At 27.0% G+C, this 26,620-nt stretch overlaps 1 protein-coding gene and 1 long non-coding RNA gene across 2 annotated transcripts; one reads left to right on the top strand and one right to left on the bottom strand.

The window, feature by feature from the left end:
- Positions 1 to 2,042: 2,042 nt before the first annotated feature.
- On the bottom strand, positions 2,043 to 5,813 carry LOC136081926 (uncharacterized). Its single transcript, XR_010639248.1, has 4 exons — positions 5,017 to 5,813; positions 4,650 to 4,746; positions 3,120 to 3,250; positions 2,043 to 2,236 (listed from the first exon to the last, which is right to left on the bottom strand). It is a non-coding gene; the product is annotated as an uncharacterized LOC136081926 (long non-coding RNA).
- Positions 5,814 to 20,439: 14,626 nt separating this feature from the next.
- On the top strand, positions 20,440 to 26,397 carry LOC136081459 (polyubiquitin-like). The gene is made up of 2 exons (XM_065798773.1): positions 20,440 to 20,907; positions 26,053 to 26,397. Exons 1-2 carry the CDS (start codon positions 20,446 to 20,448, stop codon positions 26,395 to 26,397), a joined length of 807 nt encoding a protein of 268 aa, XP_065654845.1. The 5' UTR covers positions 20,440 to 20,445.
- The last annotated feature ends 223 nt before the right edge of the window (positions 26,398 to 26,620 follow it).

Raw genomic sequence — 26,620 nt, 5'->3', positions numbered from 1 at the left:
TTTTGTATTTCTCTCGTCATAATATTTTTTCTGATTTGCTTGAGCTTCTTCTATGTTCTAAAATAAGTATAGTGTTGCACTAATAAAGTTTTCCAGAAAAAATGTAGAATTAAAAGCTTGTAGTTGTTACCTTTGAAACTAAAATTTTTTAGTTATCAAACTTACCTTGGTAATTAAATGTGTTAAATTTTTTATTTTATTTTTATTTTTCTCCACTTCAATTTTAGCTTCTGTGGCGGCACATATATCCATGCCCTGAACATTAATATCATTTTATTTAAATACATCGACTGTAAAAAAATATTTTGTTAATTTCGTGATACAAAAAAGTATTTAATTCTTTGTACTCAATACTGCAAACAGAGCGGGGCATCTCGGGACAGTGGGGCATAACGGGACAGTATGCCTAAAACCTTATACCTCAGCTAAACAAATTTTTTTTTAATAAAATATTTTATTTTATTGTGGCTTGTTTTTGTAAAAAAAAAAATTATTTTTAGAAATACCAAAATGCATTAACAGGACCAAAATGCATCGGTAAGATTGCGATAAACAAAACATGCGTATTTTTTAAGCGATAAAACGACAAAAGATTTATTTTGAACAAATGCAAGTTTGCTTTATTTATAAAAAGTTTATATTTTTCAGACAGTATTTTTTATCCTCTTTAAGAAACTGGTTTGAAAAAAAAATTTGGAATTGAACTTTTTAAAAAGTAATAATTTCAGTCAAATGACTTTTGTGGGGCACATTGGGACAACATGTTATTTATGTAATTGACTATATTATTACCATTTCGTAATGCTGTTTACAGTTTGATAATTTTATTTTTAATCTAAAATATTATTTTACTTAGGGGTTGTCTATAAATTACGTCACGCTATGGGAGAGAAGGGGACGTTGGTTTTGTGACAACTCGTACAAAACTTGCTTCTTAAGTGTTACGATTTTGTGACAAGGGGAGGTCAAAAGCGGTCAAAAATTGTGTGACGTAATTTATAGACGATCCCTTATTCGAAAAGCAATATTAGTATTAAATTTAAAGAAATTTAATACTAATAACTTACTTTGGTTCAAAAGCTATTTGATCAATAGAAAGCAGCTCATCCAATTTGAGCAAAAAAAACAATTACATATGCAGTAACTTGTAGTGCCCCCAGGGCAAAAAACTTTTTCGGTGTAATATTAGATGAACATTTACGTTGGAGTGAACATATAAAAAACATTAAGAAAAAAACATCAAAAGATATTGCCAGATATATAGGGCTAAACGATTTCTAAATAATAAATCTTTAAAAAGTTAATATTTTTCTTTCATTAATTGTTCTTTGATTTATTGTAATATTGCATGGGCAAGTACTAATCCCACAAAATTAAAAAAATTGTACAGTAAACAAAAAGATGCGTGCATTATATTATTTGGAGTTGATGAAATTGTACCATGCGAGCCTCTTCTGCGTATACTAGGCGCATTAAACGTTTATAAAATCAACTTACACCAAGTTTTAATGTTTATCTATAAAATAAAGATGGGACTAACTCCTAAAGTATTTCAGTCCTATTTTGAAAAAGTAGTGCATATATACCCGACAAAATTTTCAGATAATAACTACATTGTCCCTAAATATAATTTAAAACAAATTACATATTCAATTTGATATCGTGGACCTTATTTGTGGAAAAAGTTTTCTAATATTGCAAATACGAAAAAAGTTAATATACAACAGTTTAAAAATGAATCGAAACAGGTGTTATTACTTATGGATTTTAACATATCCGATTTTAAATGCTTCTTTTAAACTAAAATTTCAATTATAGAAAGTATGTCTCAGAATTTATCAACTTCTTTTTTTTACTTAAATTCAGTTATGATGTTTCCTCTAATCTTAAAAGTTATTATTGAAATTTAATCTGAGTTCTTGAATATCTTATATCTTTCAGTTTTTCTTGTTTACTTGATTATTACTCTGTTAATGACTAGCAGTAAGCAACCCGTAATACGGGTTATGAGTTATTAAATCATTAATAACAATAAAAACACATTAATAACTTGATATATTATCTAAAATATTAAATACAAATTTATCTATAAATATTTTAACTTTGACTCCGTATCAGCAACGTCATTGCTTATAGGTAACGACATAAAGACCGCATTAACATCAGTTGAGTTCTTTTTAAAATCTGTCACAACACAAGTACCAGAATATGAAAGTCAAGTAAAGCCTGCAAATACCTAAAATAAGACATGAAAAAAAAAAATACAAGTTTTAATTACAAAAGTACTATTTGCATTTAATTGTTAGTAGAATTAGGATAATAATAACAGAAAGTATATGAACCTGTCATTTCGAAAAGGGCACATGTACTAAAACTTTTCAAAATCAACAAAAATATGATTTTTTTTTAAATAATGTCAAGGTTGCTAAAAAAATTAAACATAGAAGTAGATAAATAAAGAACGTATATAACTTATGTGTTTTTTATTTTTTATAAAAAAAACATAAATCATACAGAAATTTTTAATTCAAACTTATAAACTAACTGCTAAAAGTTTTGGACTTATTTCTTTTATGAAATGACAGGTTCATATATTCTGTCTACAGAATAATTAAAAAAGATTATAAAAAGGCTAGACAACACAATGTATACATTGTTACTATAGTAACGCTGGCAAATAACACCACAACTTAATAAGATATTTTATTAACTTAAATACTTGGACTAAAAAGATTTTATTTATTACAATATTTGAACAATCAAGGGACATTTATAGTTAAACAATTTGAGCAACTATATCATAAAATAGCAAGCAACTCGTAAAATATTTCTTATAAATGATCATTATTATTTGTGGTATTAAGAAATACGTAAGAGCTCAGTAATTACATAAGTTTTATTAAACCTCCCTTACATCTAAGAAAGAGAGAGAGAGAGAGAGAGAGAGAGAGAGAGAGAGAGAGAGAGAGAGAGAGAGAGAGAGAGAGAGAGAGAGAGAGAGAGAGAGAGAGAGAGAAAGAAAGTGTTTCCAAAGCAGCATGTTAACAAATGTAAAAAAGCACGGAATAAATACTAGTAACTGGTTTTATTATGTTACCAGTAAACAAAATTATTTTTACCTTGATTAAAGTTCTCTCTAACTGTTGACTAATGAGTAATAGAGTAAACTTCACATCATACTAAATTTACAAAATTAAAACCATGTTCAACAGTTAGCTAACTAATCAAAAGATGACAAAGGGAAGACAAACTAAAAAAAAAAAATGAAAAAAAGAACATAATTATGATAGAAATTATAAAAAAAAAAAAATTATTTAGATTTAAAAGTGTTAATTGTTACTATAAATAGTTAAACTCATACTTTGCTTTGTTCTGAAGTGTCTAAAGTAAAATCAAATTAACAGACATTAACACTGCTTGACACTGAATTCTGTCAAGTAAGTTTTCTGCACGCCGAGTTGCATTTTTTACATTTCAACAATGATTAATTTCATCCTGCCTAGATCTATTTTTTCATTTGACAACTATTTTCAAGTTGCCTATTAGCATTTTACATTAATAACTTCGTTGAGCCTAATACTATCTATTTCAATTTCACTGTTTTTATTAAACATATTACCAGTAATCTTACTATTGTTACAATTGAATAAATGAACGTAAAAGAATCTTACAAATTGTGATCTTTTCTAATCAAAGACTTTATTTAAACTTAAGATTTATTGAAATCCATATCTTTTTATATGTTTATATACATAAGTCGTTTATCAAAAATATTAAACTATATTTATTTACATCAATTATTTTTAGTTTAACAAAGAATCTACAATGCACAAAACTATTTTTACCTTAATGAACAAAAATAATTAATGCACAATCTTGTATAAAAAACTGAAGCAATGTCAGTCAGTATATTTTACTCTAAAGTAATTATATATATATATATATATATATATATATATATTATATATATATATATATATATATATATATATATATATATATATATATATATATATATATATATATATATATATATATATATATATGTATATATATAAATTAGTAAAAAACACATATCTAACTTTTTTCTTCTACTTGAAGTTTCACCATTGCTGGGTCATCAGGGGGGGTTGAATCAGATCGATCAAGAAATGGTCAAATTGATCCAGCAATGGTGAAACTTCAAGTAAAAGAAAAAAGTTAGATAAGTGTTTTTTACTAATTTATTATTGCTCTGTTCTTTAAGAACATTGAGCACTCTATTTGTAAAATACACTAACGTAGTTTACATACACATATACATTTACATATACATACATATACATACATTTACATACACACATATACATACATTTACATATACATATATATATATATATATATATATATATATATATATATATATATATATATATATATATATATATATATATATATATATATATATATATATATATATATATATATATATATATATATATATATATATATATATATACTGAAATATAGGCAGATTTAAGTTTATAAACTTTCGTGTCAACAAATTACAGTCAGTTTTCCATGTTAAATACACAAAATATATATCTAATATAATATATATCAAATATAAAATAAATCCAATATAAATTAAAACAAAATAGTAAACTTACTCAAACCAGTATCAGTTACACCATGTGAAATAACTAAAAAACAATTCAGTTCTTTTCAATCACTCTAAAAAATAACTTTCAGCTCTTTCCAATAGCACTAAAAAATAAAACAAAACTTGCTTAGCTGAGTTGCCTAGTTTATAAGAATCTGAAAACAGATAAGTAAAAAACCAAGAATAAACAAACATATATTTGTTAGAACTACTATATTTAAACAAATTAAATTAAACAAAGAATAATGCCAATTCTCCTTAAAAGCTAAAATAAATTTTCAGCTCAAATTTGCTTGCAGACCTTGCTTGTAAAACCATGTTAATAAGAAACACATTTCGAAAAGCCTTGAAAAAATTCATAAAAATTTACATACCTTTGCTCTTTTATATCGCATAAATCCATCATATGATAAATCTGAAATGAAAAAATGTAATGGATAAGTAAATACAAAGAAAAACATCATATATGAATCGAAAATCAATATATCTGATAGAGATAAGATGTCATGATAAGAGAGTAGTAGTTGTTAAATATTGTTATTTCATGTTAGCTTTTAGAAAACAAATCATGTTGGTACTTTATGGTTCTAAAAGTTCAAATTGAGATATAAACTAAATGTTTATACGGCAAAATGATTTTTCTTGATTGGCTTTTAGTGAATGATAAAAAGCAGTGAGCTTCAATAATAAAACCACTTATAATTTTTAACAATAGATACCAACATAAAGGTAAGCCAAATGTAACAACATTAGTAACATAAATAACAACTTTACGCAAAATCTTGCTTAACACGTTTGCCAAGTCACACACTTTGAAAACATGGAAACAACATAATATAAACATATATAACAACTATAAAACACAATACGTTTATTTAACTTTATATAACATAAATAAACACCTCATATAATATTTATATACACAATAGATATATTTTATACTATTTTAATGACACATTTATAAAACAATTACATAACACATATTACCACATACATATATTTATCAAAAACTTTTTAACTTTGAACATAATATAAACATATATGCAAACTATAAACATATATAACTTGAATTGCGCGAACAAAAAATTTTAAAATAACATGAAAAAATCTAAAAAAATTCATATATATATTCATATATAAAAACATATATCTCGCAATAAAATATCAAATTATAATCATATTTAATTTAAATCAAATACTTATTGAATAAAGAGGAAAAAACAGATAGGAGAACTGCAATCCTTATAACAAAATTTAACGTTTAGCAACAATAAAATGTCAGTGTTGGCTCGAAATTTTAATTTATTTTTCTAAATTTTTTAAAACAGTACAAAAAAAAGGTAATAGCATAACAGAAATGTTAATAAAATAATAATCAACATAATGAAATAAGCAAGGTATGAAATGATAGGATTTATAATATATTTGAATTATATTAGTTTAGGACTTCATAAAACTAAATAAATTTAAAAGTTGTAATAAATATTTTTATGATAAAGTTTTAGTAACTTTTTTAGTACAAAAAAGTACTGTAACTGTATTGGAGATATGCGATACTGCTTTAGCAGAACGATATCTCTTCATACAACTGTTCATGTATTCCTGACTATTCCTTTTCATTCCAGACAAACTTTTTACTAAATTTCTCGAGAAAAAACTTTTTAATTTAAATTTTGCTTTCACAATCAGTTTAAGCATGCGCTTTAAAGCAAAGATTTTCGTTTTTCCGTTACATGTTGATATTTGATCAGATTCGGGTACGATATCGTATCCGATTTTGATCAAATCTAAATATTAATACGCTAATGAATAGTGCGCAGAGTTACGCCTAATGTTTGCGTTGTTAATGACGATTCTGTATTCTGTAATACACCATTTCTTCGTTTTTAAGTAGTTTCTAAACTTGCGAATGCGCAGTTATATATTCCATGCGGTCTTTCGCAAGCAAGCAAATTAGAGCTGATATATTTTTATTTTCAAAAAGAATTAATGTTGTTCATTGTTTAAAATAAAAATTTAAATAATCGTTTGTTTGTTGTTGGTTGTTTTTATTTTTCTAATTTTTATCGCCTGTTTTCATTTTTTAGAGGAAGTTAGAACTAAATTGACTGGTAAAATAGTTTTTTTAGTACAATGTTTCTTTTTTAGTAAACTGTTTCAGTTTTGTCGTTAGTCTTTTTAGAACATTTTAAGCAAGTATTGATTGATTTTCTAGAGCAGTTAAGAGGAGCTGATGGCTTTTTTAATAAGTTCAATTCATTTTCTTATTTATAGATTAAGATTGTTTTTTGTAGAAAGAATAATGAGAATAAAATTTTATTTATGTATTTATTATGAAAGTTAAATAAAATAAAACTGTTGCTTGTGGTCATGTAAGTTTATATACATAAGTTTGCGTTTCTTTTAATCTATTTTATATTTCTTTATATCTATATGTATATTTTATATTCTTAGGAAAAATAATGAGAAATAGAAAAATTAAAAAAAAATTCTTCTGGAATTTGTCAAAAGAATGTTGTGTTATGCTTCATTTCAAGGTATCTGAATATGTATTTAGTAGAAATTTTTAATTTTATTCTTAAATGGTTTCATCTTTTTCATTCCAATGTTGTGAATTGTAGTCTGCATTCTTTGTTACATTAAAAATAATTGATGCTAATAAATGTTGTTTTATAGTTGTTAAAGGTTTGCATATATGTTTATATTATGCTCAAAGTTAAAAAGTTTTTGATAAATACGTGTATGTGGTGATATATGTTTTATAGTTGTTTTATAAATATGTTTATATAAATATGTTTTTCTAATAGTATGAAATGTATTTTATCTAATGTGTACATGATTGTTATAAGAGGTGTTTTTATATGTTATGTAACATTAAAAAAAAAATTGTGTTTTATAGTTAGTAAAACTATGAAACACAATATAATTGATTTATAGATCTAGAGCACGATTCGTCAACCTTACCAGTCAAGCGGTGTTACTGCTTTAGGTCTAAGTGTTGTCTAGCCTTCAATAACTATTCTGAAAATACATAACATTATCTTTGATAATTTTTTGCGTAATGTTGTTACCTTTGGCTTATCTTTATGATAGTGTCTGTTGTTAAAAATGATTAATAGGTAGTTTCATTACTAGAACTCACTGCTTTTATTTCCTAATATAAATAGCACAGTGAATATTATTATTAGTGCACATAGTTATGCCTATTGTTCGATATTAGTTACAGTTCTGTATTCTGTAAAAAGCACAATTTTTTTAGTTTTTAAGTAGTTTCCAGACTTTTCTTAACCAAGTGTTTTTTTAAAGAAGTCACGACCTTTCATGGTACAAGTTCAAAGTGTTTAAGTAGACATTAGGTAGATAATGTTTAGTAGCTTGAAATAAAAGGTAATATAAAATCTTTTTAAAATTTTATTAAGTAATTAATTTATTGTAATCTTTTTTTAAATTGTACTTTTAAATTTAATTAGGTTTAGGATATAATTGTGTTATTATATGTTTTGTTTTTCTATATTTAATATAGCATTAATCATTTTCATACATTTTTATTTAATTTTAATTGTTTATAAATTATTAAGATTTAGATTATTAAAAAATTCATGTTTACGGAGTTGTTATTAATCATATTTGAGTTGTTGTACTAAGGAAGTTGAAGAGGTTTATTCATAAAATATACTATATTAAAAAGAAAATTTTGATTTTCATATGTTTTCACTAATAAATAGTTCAATATATATATACATATATATATATATATATATATATATATATATATATATATATATATATATCCTTGGAGTCGCGGCAGCATCATAGTTTGTGTGTTGGAGGGGGGGGCGGTTTACAAACCCGCGTTAGTAACCTGTTTTGTATTGTACATAACACATTTATAAGTTTTATCATGTTTTGTTCAATGTTTTCTCCCAACACATGCACTATGACGCTGTCCGCGACTCCAAGGGTTTATAAATGTATATATATCTATAATCTAATTGCTACAGAAACGTTTAATGTTTAACGTCGTTTCTTTAGTTACTAGGCTTTGAAAGAGCGCGTTCTCCAAATGCACGCGGTCATAGGTGAAAGATCTTTTAAGCGAGTTAAAACTTTTTACCTTTTGGAATTTAATTATTATCAATTAGTTTAAAAATATTACATAAAGAATCATATTAAGATAAATAATTATCATTAAGATCATATTATAATTGAAGTAAGTATAGAAAATAGCAATTTATACATAACATTTTTTTAGATATAAAATAGAAAGGGTCACTTCTTTTAATTTTTAAAATCGTTTACATTTTGTTTGCTTTAGTTTTTCTCTTAGCTTCGTTGTTTTTTTTTAGCAGTTTTGTTTTTATTGAGCTTATATTTTATTTTTTAGAAGGAAAATAGGGGCATGGATGAGGCCTAATTATTTTTTATGCAACAAAAAAGTTATACTAATACTATTTCCATAAAGTTGGTTATTACTACTTTGAAACTTCTGTGATGCTCTTAACTATTTTTGTTCTTTTTTAGAAAATTTAGAAAAATAAATTAAAATTTTGTGCCAACACTGACATGGCATGTCACATGTTATTGTATGTAAAGGTTAAATTTTGCTATGAGGATTACAGTTCTTATGAAAAAATGAAGGTAAAGAGTATTGTTTGTATATAATTATTTTTTTACTTTAAATTTTTTTTTTAAATTTCTAGCATCATTTTAAAAATTTTTGTTTGCACATGTTTATTGTTTGTTTTTAGTTGTTTTATCAATGTTTTTTTATAATAATGTAAAGTGTTTTTTTTTGTTTGTGTATGTGTTAATATGTGTTATATAATTGTTTTATAAATGTGTTTAAATATGTATATAAGGTATATATTTAACCTTAAACATATTTAAACACATTTATACATGTATAGTTGGTACATATGTTTATATTATGTTGCTTCCATGTTTTCAAAGTGCTGTGACTTGGTAAATGTGTAGAGCAAGATGTGACAACCTTGCCAGCCAAGTGATGTACTTATAACAGAGGGTTACACTTCAGTATTTAGTGTCAAACTGTTACTGCTTTAGGTGTTACTGCAAAATCAAGATGTTCCGCTGACATTGTCAACTATACATCTATGATCCACTTGCAGCAGTAATATTTAGAATGCGACAATGTCGTACTGATCTTTGCTTAAATGGTTTAATGTTTTGATTGCAAAATTTTATTAGTGAAGAGAATCCAATTTCTCCTGCATTTAAAAACATAGCTGAAGTGCAAGATGAAGAAATTCGCCTAACAGCTATAGAAGGTTGCTCAGTCTTAGTTATAAAAATGACTTTACTTGAAGGGCAAGATAAACGTTGCTATAATCTCCTTTCACATGATGTTGCAGTTATATTTGTTGGCAAATACGGTGCTCCACCTGCTTCCAGGGGAGTTGTTATTTACCCAAGGGTCATCCTCTTAAAACTAAATCAAGTATGTCTGCCAAAATAGATTCTACGCTTTATTCTCTATTTTTTCCAAAGGGTGATGCTGGTTGGCATAATTTGCAAATGGTTCACAACCCTGACTGTGCTACATTGGTTAGAAATCATGTTACATTATCTCAGTATTACAATTACAGACTTTCAGTTAGACAATTAACCTAAACAGAAGCAAGCAGTATGATGCCTTACACAAACATGTAAACAACCTTGGAAATGATCATAATATTAGACCAGGACGTGTTGTAGTTTTGCCATCAACAATGTGGGAAGTTCTAGAGCTTTATTTAATTTAATTCGTTTAAATATAGCAGTTTTATTAAAAGAAATGTTTGTTCCAGATTTTTTGCTTTTCTGTTTTTATCATTGCTTTTCTGTTTATATTATTGCTTTTCTGTTTATATACTTAAAAAAAGTCATGGATTTCAATTAATTTTAAGTTAAAATATAGTCTTTAATTAGAAAAGATCACAAATTGTAAGATTCTTTTACATTTTTTTATTATCCAATTGAAACAATAGTAATATTACTGGTAGTATTTTTAAAGAATACAGTGAAATTGAAATGGCTATTAATAAGCGAAGAATTTATTTGTGTAAATTCTAATAGGCAAAAATAATTGTTGTCCAAATGAAAGAGATAGATCTAGGCAAGGTAAAATTAGTCATTGTTGAAATGTAAAATATGCTGCTCGGCAAGCAGAAAACTTACTTGCCAGAATTCAGTGTCAAGCAGTGTTAATATTTTTTTATATGATTTTAAACACTTTAGAACAATACTAAAAATGAATTTTATCATTTACAGTAACAGTTGATAACAGTTTTAAATTAAAATGATTTTAAATTTTTTTATAAATTCAAACATAATTCTGTTGTTTTTCAATGTTCTTTTTTTTAGTTGTCTTTGTCATCACTTGATTAGTTTCCTTACTGTTGAAACATGGTTTTAATTTTGTAAATTTTAATGATATGAAATTTACTCTATTAGTCATTAGTCAACAGTTAGAGAGAAGCTGGAACTTCTAATAATATAGGTAAAAATAGTTTTGTTTACTGGTAACTTAATTAAACCAGTTGATATTATTTATTGCGTGTCTTTTACTTTTTTTAATATGCTGCTTTGGAAACACTTTCTTTCTCTCCCTCTCTCACTTAGATGAGAGTTAAATGAGAATTAGTACAGGGAGCATCAATAAAACATGTAATTACTGAGCTCTTACGTATTTCTTTATACCACACCATGACCATGTATATAAAACATGTATATAAAACACCAGACCATGTATATAAAATATTTTACGATTTGCTTGCTATTTTATGATATAATTATTCAAATTGTTTAACCATAATTGTTCAATTTTGAAACAAATAAAAATTTTTTAGTTCAAATATTTCAGTTGATAAAATATCTTATAAATTTGTGGTGTTATTTAGCCGTGTTTTTACGTTAAGTTGTCAAGCCTTTCGATAATCTTTTCTTTTTTAAGTATTTTGAGAAACATAGTATAATGTGTGCTTACAAATATCTTATGCTATGCGCTATTATTTCTGTGTTTTGTCTTGATAGAGCTGGGCTGTTATAGCTATTTTTTTAATTCTTTATATTTTCTGTTATATTATTATCTGTTATACTCTACTAACAATAAAATGCAAATGATACTTTTGTTATTAAAAATTGTAATTACTTTTCATTTCTTTTTTTAGGTGTTGGCAAGCTTTACTTGACTTTCTTTTTATAATACCTGCTGTGTGTAACAGATTTTAAAAAGAACTTAACGATGTTAATGTAGTCTTTTTTTTTTCGTTAACTATAAGAATTGATTAAATTACTAAAAACCCGTATTACGGGTTGCTTACTGCTAGTATTAAATAATACGTATTTTTGATAAATAAGTGGTATTGAACTCAAATTCAAAACTTAAAACTAAATGCGTATTTTTCTGTTATCAACGGCGGTATGTTATACGTGATGAATACTCCGAGTATTTACAATACTAGATATGCCGACTGGGTACGTTCGATTGGGACTCGGTGATAAGACAAATTAATGTCTTCTACTTGCCCCGCCAGTTTTTTTTCATTTATAAACTTTTAAACTGTAAAAGTTATTAAACGGCGAAATAAACAAATAATCAAAAAAAAAAAAAGAAATTCTTACTCTGATAACTTAACTTCGCTTACTAATAGTGTTTGATGGAAACAAAGATGGTTAAAAATTATATAAAAAAAAGGTCATTACTCCAAATTGGGATGAAATGCAGTTTTAGCTGTGAGTAAAAAAGAACTTAGCATTTGAATAGCTGCTGATAAATGTGGCTTATTTTTGTTTCCTCTACACTCGCCTTTGCTAATTAGCCAGCTCATCAAAAATATTTACAAATAGTTTCAGCATATTTTTTGTGTGATTTATGTGATTCATAAAATTTTTTGTTTAGTTTCAAATTTAGTAGTAGTTACAAAGTTAAAAATATACAGGTTAAAAGTATACAGGTATTTTATAATAAAACAACAACAAAATTATATTTTAGCTGTTACTTCTTATTTGTGGAGTATGGGTGTAAGAGCGTGTAGTTTCTATGGGTTTATTACTTATTTGAGAGCCTAATGTCTGAACATATTAAGTTGATTGATAGCCTTCATTTTTCATCATTTATAAAGCAATTGACGAATAAATGCAGCTTCTAAACTGTCCCGTTTCAACCTACCCACTTGCAAAATGTAAAGATTTTGCTAGTCTTGAGTTTCTTTACTTTGGTTGTTGTAACTTATTTTTAATATTTTAGTTTTTTGTTTTTTCATTTTCTTTTATCAATGGTTTTTAGGAAATTTGTAAAAAACAGTGTTAACAATGATTACACATTGATCATTGAGCAGAGCGCACGTGTAAACAAAGAAAGTTAGAGATATTTTAATATATTTGACTTTAATATTTTTTTGATTATTGTTATGGAGAATGAAAAGGTAATTACTATGGGAATGCTAAAGGAATTAATGTCAATTCAATCTGACACAATTTTAAAGTGCTTTAAAGAAACTTTCAGATGCTTCCAAGAAAAAATTGATAGCTTAGATATAGATGTTGAAGACCTTAAACGTGGCCTAAATTTTAACGGTGATCAACTTGAGACAAAGATACGCAAAGTTGACAAAAAAATTAAAAAATTAAAACATCGTTAATCGGAATCAAATCTTTTCAAGGAAAATTAGTCAGCGAATCTACCGAGAATGAAAGAAAAACAGTTGAATATAACAATTAATATTGAAAACTTAGAGTCTCCAGTTTTAAACTTTTCGAGAGCTAACAAAAATGAATATAGCTTTTTGACTGAAATAAATATTAGTTGTCTCGACAACACATACTATAAACCTGACGAGTTTAATAGAGTAAAAAACAATAAAGATTTTAGTATCCTAAGTATAAACATAAGATCAATGAATAAAAACTTTGAGGCTTTTAAACATTTTTATTACTCTATAAACTATCTTTTTGATGTTATATGTACCTCAGAAACTTGGGAAGATGCAAAAATGCCTTTGTCAGAAAATTCTTTGTACAATTTATCATCATACAAAATAATAAGTCAACCACGTGTTGGAAGCATGGGAGGCGGCGTTGCAATCTATATTCTTGACAAGTTTGTATTTAAAGCAAAAAAAACTTTTTGTAAAGCAAACAAACATATTGAAACTTAGTGTATTGAAATTCTAAATAAAACTGGTAAGCCTTTTTTAATCTCCTCGCTTTATCGACCACCGTGCGGTAAGCAAATTAACTTTCATAATAGCCTTAAAGCAATTATATCGCAAATGAGCATTCAGAATAAGCATATTTTTTTCGCTGGTGATTTAAACTTGGATGCTATGTGTTATGAAAAGTTTGTAAATACAATAAACTTTTTTAATTTACTACTTGAATTAAACATTATATCTACCATTTTAAGCCAACGCGTATTACAAAAGCTACTTCGTCCTCAATTGATAATATTTTAACTAATAATTTTTTAGATACTTAATTCGAATCTGGCATTTTTATTTCAGATTTCTCTGATCATTTTCCTATCTATCACATTGCGCACGGAGTTTCATGTAACGACGGCAATAAAAAAGTATTTGTTACTAAAAGAAATCTTTGTATTAAAAGCCTGGATAAACTTAAAAAGAAGTTGTACGAAGAGCGATGGGAAGATGTCTATTCTGTCGATGTCTATATGTCTGCAGACCCCAGATGTCTATATGTCTGCAGACCCCAATAGCGCAAAAAGAAAACAAAAGCTTTATACAAAATTTCTAAAATCTAAAAAGGAAATTGACGAAAATGCGTACAAATCATATAAAAAGTTTTATCAAAATAACTTAAAACAAGCTAAAATAAAGTACTATTCTAACCAGCTGGATAAAAACAAGTTTGATATCAAGAAAATTTGGTCTATTATAAATGAAGTAACAGGAAGAGAGAAAAAGAAAATCTCTTGCTTACCAAAATAAGTAATTATTAACAACAAAACTATAACAAGTGAAAAAAATATATGTCAAGAATTTAACAAATATTTTGTTAATGTAGGCGCCTCTCTTGCATCTAATATTGTTCAGTCGACTAAAATGTTTGATGAATACTTGGAAGATAAACCCGCGACTAGCATATCTAATGAAAAAATAAATAAACACGAGTTTAACAAAGCACTTTTTGAACTAAAGCGTAACAAGTCATGTGGATATGACGACATTACTAGTAATGTAGCTATCTATGTTATGGATAGTATAAGTAAACCATTATTTTATTTAATAGCATTTTAATTTGAGAATAGTATATTTCCTGATAAATTAAAATTAGCTAAAATTTACCCAGTTTTTAAAAATGGTGATTGTTCTTCTGTTTCCAATTACCACCTTATATCATTACTCCCTGTCTTTTCAAAAATATTTGAAAGGGTAATTTTTAATAGAATTTATGATTACATGAATTTCAATACGCTTTTATACAAAAACCAATTTGGATTTCAGAGATACTGCTCTACTGAACACGCTATTATTGAACTTTCCAATAAAATATCTATGTGCTTTGATAAAGGGGAACAAGTACTTGGAGGATTTATTGATCTCTCTAAGGCATTCGATACCGCTGCACAGTGGGCCAGTAGGTGGACAAAATGGGAATAATTTTAGTTGTCTAATCTTGAAAACCTATTTAATTTTAGTATCTACATATATTAGGAGAAATCTATTGATAATTTATTTATATTAAATCCCTTAGTTACCAGGACTCTAAGCATTTGAATATTGAGATAAAATAAAAAAAAAATAAAAATTATAAATAAGTTATTAACGGTGACATCAACGTTGTGTTATTTTTCAATTACATCTACGTTTTCGAAACAAAAAATTAGTACATGTTATTCTAGAGTATTTAGAGATAAGAAAAACCAATGTGTGAAATAAATTTGTCATAGCATGTTATCTCAGTTATACTTTGAAAATCACAGATTAAAAAAAAAAATTTCTTAAGAAACTTATTTTTGCCGCACAATAACTAATAATTACCACAATTTGCCATGTGTTGTCTTATATTTATTTGAGCTATATGATGCTTCAATCGAGTTTTAATTGATTGCTCGTCCCCTTAAATCCCCGTTCAGATTTTATGTATGTTTTAACTTGGTTGCTATGGTACTAAATTTTGCATAGCAACAACTCATTTTTGCATTAACGTTGTTTTAACAGTATTTTACTTGCGCTAAATACACAATATTGGGAGTTTGTATTAAAATGAGATTCAGAATTCTTATGAGGTTAACTTTTTTTGGTTACTATGGATACCTTACTTTGCATAACATAGCAACAACATATTTTCGGTAGTTGTTAGTAATTTAATTACTAACACTGACAGTAATTTAATTACTTTTAATTTTAATTACTAACACTTGTAGTAACTTAATTACTAACAAGTATTAGTAGTCCAGGCGGCATATATATGATAACATTTTACTTTTAAATACAAAATACTTGTAACAATAATTATTTAGATATGGTTTTGTTAAACTTAGACATTCATAATTTTCTCCAAAAAAACAATCTTAGTATTTCAAAACAAAATATTACTGAAGATATATTAAAATTTATTCAGCCAAAATTTGCTGATTTTAAAGACGTTGATTTTAGACATGCTGTTCAACGATTTGTATACTTGTATAAAAAAAAGTGGAAATCTGCAAATTATACTGTGAAAAATTTTGAAAAAAAGTTTGTGAACTGGCTTAATGAATATTTAATTGTCAGAAAAAAAGACAATGAACCAACTGCAAGTAGACGTGGTCGAAAACCAGTTGCATTTGATAATAGTTCTAATAAAACTAAAAAACGGCGTGTATCTTGTTTAATTGAATCTCATTCATCCAATGAATTATTTTTTGCTGCTAATAAAAAATTTAGAGATGAATCTGTTGTTATTGCTGCCAAGAATGCTTAAAATATATCAAATACAGATAAAGCAACTAAATATTCAGCAGACGAAGCACTGGCTTTAATAATTGATGCAAGTCTGACAAAAGCTTCCTATCAATTGATTAGAAGCGGAGCCTTGGAGAAAGAATATAACATCTACCCCGCTTACAATGATGTCAGAGATGCAAAATTGAAATGTTACCCTGCAAACATAACAGTGGAGGACTATTCAGCTTCAGTTCCTTTAAAAGATTTAATGACTCATACTTTGCAAAGAATCTGTGCAGTTCAGGAACCTGTTCTAAGGCACTTGATATTGAACGACAAAGCAATAAAAACAATGACACTAACGTGTAAGGCTGGTTTTGATGGTGCTACTGGCCAAAGCATTTATAAACAAGTTTTATCAGAACCCAACATTAACAGAGATTTAAAGCGTGAAGAATCATTATTTATTACTTGTCTTGTCCCATTGGATTTGACTGGATTTAACAACAGCAACGAAAAGGTGCCTATATGGAGAAATCAAAAGTCGTCCTCCACAGCCTATTGTAGACCCATAAGATTTGCATACAAAATGGAGTCCAAGGAATCTGTGATTGAAGAAGATCAGTACATTATAAGTGAGATAGAAAGCTTGGGTATGATTTTATTAGAGGTTTGCGGATCTTCTATTGAAGTGAATTGTATTATTGAACTTACAATGATTGATGGGAAGGTTCAAACAATATTATCTGAAAAAAATAACTCATACCAATGCTGTTCAGTGTGTGGTGTCTCTCCAAAAAATATGAATAGTCTTGATATCCTTAATATAGATTATACTAACAGAGAGTTCAAATATGGTCTTTCCAGTCTTCATGCATGGATTCGATTTTTTGAGATGTTATTGCACATTGCATATAAAAAAGAAACAAGAAAGTGGCAAGCAAGATCTAAAGAACACAAAGAAAAGGCATCTGTAGCTAAACAAAAGATTCAGACTGATTTTATGAACAAAATGGGACTTGTTGTTGATTTCCCTAAAAGTGGTGGTTCTGGAACAAGTAATGATGGCAATACCTCAAGGCGTGCTTTTGCAGCATATGAACAAACAGCTGAAATTCTGGGTATTGACCAAAATCTTATATTCAGATTTTACATTATCTTGGTAACGCTCTCTTCAGGATATGAAATAGACTGCTTAAAGTTCAAGGATTATTGTTTTGACACTTTTAGACTATATGTGTCCCTTTATCCATGGTATTACATGGCTCAATCAGTTCACAAAGTATTGATACATGGACATGACATAATTAAAAGCCTTACATTACCCATCGGACTTATGTCAGAGGAAGCTCAAGAGACTAGAAATAAAGACTTTAAATCTTATCGCGAAAATTTCAGCCGAAAAACATCCAGAAAAGCAACAAATACTGATCTTATCAATAGACTCCTAGTTTCCAGTGATCCTGTTATTTCATCATTGCGTAAATCAACATCACACCAAACAAATTATAAAGCATTTCCTTCAGATGTTTTACAATTACTTAAACAATCTTCAAACGATATTATTGTTTTATAATTTTTTGATGTTATTTAAAATTGATAACGTTTTCTTGCACTATATTTTGCTTTTATTATTCCTAAAACATTATTTACCTAAATACTCAATTTTTATTCAATATAGGTGGGTCAAAAATCCGATAAGATATTCAAATATCAATTTACCACTTTGTAACTAAGGAAAGTATCCGGTAACTAAGCAATATAAGTATCCATAACAACTAAATTTAAAAAATTATCACTTTTATAAGAAGTGTGATCTCATATTGGTACTCATGCCAAATTTAGTGAATATAGCACTTATAAAATATCTGCTGATAACAAAAGTAGGTTGTTGCTAAGCAAAATAAAGGTATCCATAGCAACGAAATAAAAAAATATTACCTTCATAAAAAGCGCAGACATCATATTAGTACTCATATTAATTTTAGTGAATATAGCTCTAATATTAAATTAGTTATGAATTTTATCCAGTAAAAGTGCATTCTGGCCCACTGTGCGCTGATCACGGAATTTTGCTTTCAAAGTTAAAGCATTACGGCATTAAAGGCCTAACATATAAGTGGGTTAAAAGTTATCTTTTTAATAGAAAACAGTTTGTTGTCCTAGAGGAGTCAGGAGCTCTTGATGTTGATTGCGGAGTCCATCAGTGATCGATCTTGGGACCTTTATTATTTTTAATATATGTTAATGATATGAATAAAGCTTCTCATAAAATATCGTCAATTATGTATGCAGACGATACAAATTTATTCTACAGCAATTCTGATGTAAAAATATTGTTCGAAACAATAAACACAGAACTGGAAAACTTTAACCAATGGTTTATAGCTAATAAGGTTTCATTAAATTGTGAAAAAACAAGTTTTACTCTCTTCCATAAAATAAGACAATCAACTAATCTTCCGTTAAAGTTGCCAAAACTGTCAATTAATAAAAATGAAATAAATCGAGTAAATTATACAAGGTTTTTGGGAGTAATATTTAATGAGAACCATCATGGAAAAAAACATATTAGTCTTATTGAAGCAAAAATATCTTCTGCTATAAGTGTATTATATAAATCTAGGGCCTTTCTTAATTATAAATCACGCAAAATGCTTTACTTCAGTCTTGTTCATTGGCATCTCTCTTACGCTAATATTGTTTGGGCTAACACACACAAAACTAAATTAATAAGATTACAGAGGCTACAAAACCACGCATGTAAAGCGGTTAACTATTTAAAAAGATTAGAAAACCCTTCCCCTGTAATGAAATACATGAATGTGTTAAATATATCAAAACTTAATTCGCTTTAAATATTAATATTTATGTATAAATATAAGAACAACTTGCTGCCGAAAGTATTTTCTGATATTTTTACATTGGCGTTTTCACAAAAATACAATATTCGATCAAATAGCAACCATAACTATCAATTGAGCAGAGTAAAATCGCAAGTGTCAAAATTCTCAATTATTAACCAAGGTCCGTCATTATGGAATCAATTAAAAAATAACAACATAAAAGATTTAAAAAGCACTTCCTCTTTTAAACGACAAATGAAATTGCATCTCCTTAACTTCTGATATATATGCGAGTATGTTTATATATGTGTGTGTAAGTATGTTTGTATATTTGTTTGTGTATGTGTATATTTGAGGATGTATATATGAGTTTTTATTCTTTACCTAGTATTTTTCAGAAAAAATATTTTATTGTAAATTTACTAAAGGTATGTGGGCTTTAAATGTTATTAAATGTTATTGTAAATTATGTTATTGAGTTTTATGCTTCACGTAGTATTTTTCAGAAAAAATGTTTTATTGTAAATTTACTAAAGCCATGTGGGCTTTAAATGTTATTGTAAAGGGGCTTTATGAAAAGATTGTGGTGACACCAGTCATCCGTATCTTCTTTGAGTCCCTGTCTGTTTTATATATATTCTTTGCGTAAGGTAAAAGTTTCATTGTAATTTTGTTATTTTATTTTTATATAAACAGCGAAGAAAAAAAAAAAATTAGTTTATCCGCAACTAGCATTTGTTTCTTAAGTGTCCCTATATGCCCCGCTCTACCCCTAAAACTCAGGGTAAATCATAGTGTGTAATTTGAGTGGTAATCATAGTAAAAAATTGAGTGGTACACAAGTACTTGAAAAAAAAAATTTTTTCAAATAACGTTAAATCCTAAAAGATGAATTCAAATATATGTTTTAAAAAGTTTTGTATTTTTATTTTAAATACATGATATTTGTTTAGCTATACCATCAGGTCAGCAATCAATAATTTCTGGTACGCAGTCGGGTATTTCTGTAACAATGAGCGTCTGCAACACTTTTAATCATAGTCCTGCCATTCCATTAAGAGGAGGTATGCAAATATTTGTGAAACGCCTCACTGGTAAAACCATCCTGTTGGGTGTTGAACCTCCTGATTCAATTGACAACGTAAAGACTAAAATTCAAGACAAGGAAAGTATTCCACCAGATCAGCAGCGTTTAATTTTTGTTGGTAAACAATTAGAAGATGGTAGAACATTAAGTGATTACAACATTGATAAGGAATCTACCCTTCATCTTGTTCTCCGGTTAAGAGGAGGCATGGAAATATTTGTTAAAAGCCTTACTGGTAAAACCATCACACTAGAAGTTGAACCTGCTGATACAATTGACAACGTAAAGGCTAAAATTCAAGACAAGGAAGGTATTCCACCAGACCAGCAGCGTTTAATTTTTGCTGGTGAACAGTTGGAAGATGGAAGAACTCTCAGTAGCTACAATATTGATGGCGAATCTACTTTAGTTGTTCAATTGATATCAATACGACCCAATATGGTATGCAAATATAGTTTTACTAAATTTTAGGCATTAGTTGCACTAACAATCTTTAAGTTGTGCTTAACTCAGGTTTTAAACTCTTATTGATGCATCGACTAGTAAGATATTTATCTTTTCACAGTCTGATATGAACAAGTCAATAAATCTATCTGCGCTTTTTGTTGTGAAATCATTTTAAATTGTATTATGTATTGTTACATTTTGGTTTAACGTAATTTTGTGTGAATGTTTTTTTTTTTACCTATCTTTCTTTCTTTATCAGGTTTTTAATTAGATTTGTTGTTAGGTGCTTTTGTTTTAAAAAATGATTAAAAGATTTTTTGATTTTGTTATTAGGATGTGGATTTTTGAATTGTAGGTTTCCTTTTAAGCATCATCAGAGCATAGACTATTATTATTATTGTTTTGTTGTTTTCGCTGTTGTTGTTTTAAAGAGATTTTTTTTGTTTTTAAAATGAGTTCTGGTTATATTACCAATTCTTGACTGCTGGTAGGTAAAAACATGTCCACTAATAAAAGTTAGAAAAAGAAATGAAATTTATGGATCTTTGTTGACCACTCTGTTAAAAAACTGAAAACCTTTTAAGTTTTCCCAACAATGTTTCCACTTAAAAAGTTAAAGCTGATAATGTTGTTATCATATATTGTTGTCATATAAAGTAACTTAAAAAAAAACAATTATAAAAGAATAATTGCGCACGTATAATTATTTTAAACAATGAACTCACAAAAAAACTGTGAAAAGACGCATTTCTTTAAAAAAAATACTTAATTGCTGAAAAAAAATATATATTGTTAAGATATTACTTCAATATTCTAACAAGACTCCAGTATCCTCAGCAAACACTCTATTGCAGAATTTCAGTGGACCTATTTAGGCATATTATGCAGTCCACAGTAGTTTTGCTCAATGGTTACATCAGGTAGCAGATCCCCTTAAAATAAAATTGTTAAAATTTTTATAAAGGAACATTATTTGCAATTAAATTTCATTTAAATTACTTAAGTTTCTTTTTTTTATTTATAAAATTGAAAAAAAAAAGTAATTAAGGACTAGGTTAAGTTGCCATTTTAAAAAACTTTCTAACATGATTGTAAAAGTTTTACAAATGCTAGAAACTCCAAATTATCAATGAATATTTAGAGTACTAATAACTGGCGTTTCTACTACGTATGTGAAAAATCCATAACTTATTTTTAAGTTATTCAATTTTTTTACAAAAAGTAGTAAAACGAATTACCCAAAAAGATAAAAAAATATACTTAAAATAAAAATTGAACTTTCATTGTGATACAAACCCCAGACAACACAACAAGGAACATTTCCTGAAAATTTCAAATCTAAATCTTCATTAGAAGTTGAGAAAACGTGTTTTATGTGTTGCAAAGTATAGAAAAAATAAAACGCTAGAAAAACGCTAATAATGATTGTGTAATAAAAAAAAGTCTAAAATTGTTATTATTCTAAAAGTCACAAAATATGATGCCTCTTCTTCGTATTTTTTGTCAACAAACCTTTTTATCATAACTTTTACTATCTTTAGTTGGTATAAGGTATCAGTATAAGAAATTTTTTTGTGTAAAAGTCTTTTTTGTCTTGTATTCATTACCAAAAAAAACTTCTTAACACTTGAAAAACTTGCAATCGGTAATGAGGCTGTAGTTTTTTTCTTTCCTTTTCTTTGATGTGTAATAACTGTTTTTGAATTTATATTTACGTTTTCTAGTTGTCCAACAAGTTATTTTTTACTTAAAAGATGAAAACAAACTGCTAATAAGCCAAAAGATGTGGTATTATTAGTAAACTTTAAGCTGTGAAACTTATCTTAAATTTTTTTTGAGCACTGGTAAAATATTAGGCTAACAGGATATTTTTAGAGCTAAGTTTTCTCTAAAAACTTGACTATAATGCTAAATTGCTGGTTGCAAGGGAAGTCTGAAAAACCATAGTGCACTAAATTATGATTATTTAAAAAACTATATTACATACTGAAAAGTTATTGACTTGCTACTGTTAGTTAATGCCACTAATTGTTCGCTTAGTAATTAATAAGCAAAATTAAAGTGGACTGCTCAAAACGTCTATATAGGTCTACTGCAAATCCAATACAAAAATGTTTGCGTGGTTTGCATTTACAGTTAACAAATTGAAATGTGTTTAGGTAATCCGTTCCATTAACAACTTTTTATCTTGGCTGGGAAGGATTAGAAGATAGAACATCAGGAAACAGAAAGGTTCAAGAAAGGTTCTTCATCTTTACAATCTGTTGCAATGTATACAATGTATATACATTGTATACATATATATGAAAAGCTATCACTTAAGACATTGGTTTTGATGATGCAAAACGCAATGTAAAAACGAAAGAACAAAACAATGAAGGCCTCACCAACGAAAAGCGTTTTCTTGCTAGTAAAGAGTTAAAGTGGCTATTCATTTTCTTGAACTTTAATTAGTGGCTGAAAAATATTTTTATTTGTGTATTTAACTTTTAGAATATGAATGTGTATATAACTTTGTAAGTGTGTATACTTAACTTGGTATAAATGTGTATTTTACTTCGTACGATTGTGTATTTAACTTTGTAATAACTTGTACTTAACTTTTCGTAATAATGTAACAACGTGTACTTAACTTTCAGTAAATAATGTAACAGTTTGTACTTAACTTTTAGTGTATGAATGTGTATTTAACTTCGTAAGAATGTTTATTTAACTTCGCAAGAATGTGTAACTATTTTTGTAAGAATGTGTAATAACCTTCCTACGAATGTGCAATTAACATCGTATATGTAATATGATTTAGGCTATTATTTGTAATTTATTTTGTGTGATAATATAAAGCCTAATATTTGGTGTTTAATATGGCTCCGATAAGACACGAGAAAATTATTCACAAGTATTAGGCTACTATTGTTTGTAGTATTATTGTCTGAAAATGTTTGCAAACAATTATTTCAACAAAAATGATCTTATCCAACTATAACTTGATAGTTGAACATTGTTTAAGGACTTTAAATTAAAAATAGAGTATTATAGAGTTCGTAGTATGTTGGAAATAAATTATTTATATAACTTTAAACCTTTTTATATTACAGTTTACAAGAGTTATGCAGGATTTATTAAATATTAGAGTTCGAAAAAATTTGTATAAGCAGATATTCGCCAATAAATTATGCGCATAGCTTTTTTTCAACTTCAAATCATTAAAAACCGTTAAATTGTTTCGATTAGACAGACAGACAAAAAAACGAATCATAATTCTAGTTTTCATGAAATTTTTAATTAATGTGCTTTTGGAACAAAAAAAATCATCAGTTAGAAGAGTAGAAATGAAAGTTAATAAATTTTAATTCCACTATTAAATCTTTTTAATTAAAACACTTTTATAAATAATAACTTTAACTTATTAATTATAAACGTGCTTTAAATAAAGAATTAAGTAAAATGATGAAAAAGTGAAAAATTTATAGGTTAATTACACGTTTTTCCTCAAACAGAAAGGAAATGGAAAACTTTAAAATAAGTAAATATTTGCAAAATCTCGATACAATAAAGAGAACTGGAACTTGCAAAGCCTGCCAAAAGACAATTCAACGGGCAAAAGATTGCATCACAGCACATAAACGAACATCATTTCCAAACGCAAGTGAAGATGAGAAACAATTATTTGCAAAACAAAAAGCCGAATCATCAATCAACTTCAACAACGACATCTTAATCTCAGCTGAAACATACTAATGTAAAAAATCCTGAATAATCAAAATAAGAAATCGATATGAAGTTAGCAAACTTCTTTATCCGAACTGGAACTTCTCTTTGTCTTGTTGAATTTGAAGCTTTTAAGGATTTGACTAAACCACTTAGTTCATCGTAAGCATCATTATTACCGTGCCGCATTGGGCCAGAATAGTTAATTTATGAGACAAAATTAATTACTAGTTTAATATTAGTAAAGTATTTACCAAATTTTGCTAGAGTACCAAAATGAAGTCAGTGCTTCTTATGAAAGTGATAATTTTTATATTTAGATGCTATGGTTACCTAGTTTTGCATAGCAACAACCTGTTTCTGGTAGTTAGAGATTTTTCATTTGTGCTACGTACACTATATTTTACATGCGTATTAGGGTGTAGTGAAAAAACTTTTTTTCGAAATTAAAAACTTAAATATTACTTTCAGATATCCATAGACCTTTTAAGATATACTACAAATTTTTTTTCTTCCATAAATTCAAAATAAATTACCAAAATGAAGGTTTCAATATTTTATAATGATTAAATTAAATAAAGTTACTATATTTGGTTGGAAGAAAAATAAACGAAAACATTGCTTAAAAAACAAAATACAGATTTACATTGCATAAGAAACAAAATACAGATTTAAATAAATTAAACTAATAACACTTATTTTTTAACTACTAAATTGATTAATTGTAAAATATTTTACTATAAAAACTTAAAATGTTTTTATTAAATTATTTTATTAAATATGTTTATAAAATAACAAAATTATTTAACTCTAATTTTAATGATCTGTAAAGTTATTTTCTATAAGTTATGCGTTATTTACCTCTAAATTATATTAAGCGTTTTCAAGATACTGATGTGCAAAGGTTAAAGAGTTATTTTAAGTAAAATTATAAATAAGTTTAGGAATAAAATTAATTAAATTCAATAAATAAATCACATACGTATATATATATATATATATATATATATATATATATATATATATATATATATATATATATATATATATATATATATATATATATATATATATATATATATATATATATATTATAAATTAATACATGTTATGAATAAAAAAAAGAAGGACACGTAGTAATTCTATCCCAGGCAGCATAAAAGTTAAAGAATTCATTGGTCTTGGTGCTGATTTTTTGAATTACCCTCTGAAATACCAACCCTCACAAATGTTTTACAGTTACTGTTGTTAGAAAGGAGTCCTTAAAAACCAATCTTCAGTATGTGTCAAAAGTAATTATTCACGAAGCTGCCAAAAAATCATCTTGTAAAGTTAGCTAAGTTTAATATTTTAAGAAAATTATTATATAATATATATTTTTCTACTCTTTCATTATTATAGCTATTTTAAATATATATATTTTTTATTTAGGTTGTTGCAAAGTATAAACAAGTGAATACCAATATTCAAATTCAACCTAATCATTATATAGTTCAGAAAAATGAAAAAGAGTGGAAAAGAGTTACTCAAACTGTTTGGGGAAGAGTGACAAATACTCAAAAGGATAAGTTATATAACGAAATTGACGCAATATTTGATATTCTTCGTTGCAAACATGGTATTAAATGCAAGGAAGATCCAACTTGTTCTGACTCAAAATGTTCTCATTGTGCTATTCTTCCAATCTGTAATTGTCCATTAAGTTTAAAAATTCCTGAAATAGAGCTGAAGTTTATCAGAGCTCAGAGATTGAAAATTGGAATGAAAAGAGAATGAAAAGTGTGTACCAAATACATTGTAGAGATAAAAAAGAAGATACTCGGCTAGCTAAGCTAATGCAAAAGAAAAAACTTTAATGTTTAAAAAATTAGTGGAGAAGAAAGTAGAGTTAAGTAATAACGAGTATTTTAATGAAGAAATAGAGGTAGATGTGATTAAGAAAGCAAATGAATCTTCTAACTAGTTTATGGACACCAAAATTGAAGACGCAATAAAGCAA

Source organism: Hydra vulgaris, chromosome 06 (genome assembly GCF_038396675.1).
Source record: "Hydra vulgaris chromosome 06, alternate assembly HydraT2T_AEP".
Classification (NCBI taxonomy): domain Eukaryota; kingdom Metazoa; phylum Cnidaria; class Hydrozoa; order Anthoathecata; family Hydridae; genus Hydra; species Hydra vulgaris.
Note: the sequence above shows the minus strand (reverse complement) of the source record. Positions and strands in the feature narration are given on the sequence as shown.

Bases quoted from the DNA above. Each gene is read 5' to 3' on its own strand.
- LOC136081459 (XM_065798773.1), top strand. From the start codon at position 20,446: ATGCAAATATTTGTGAAACGCCTCACTGGTAAAACCATCCTGTTGGGT. The intron at 20,908-26,052 runs GTATGCAAATAT...TTTTTTATTTAG, and splicing joins TATCAATACGACCCAATATG to GTTGTTGCAAAGTATAAACA.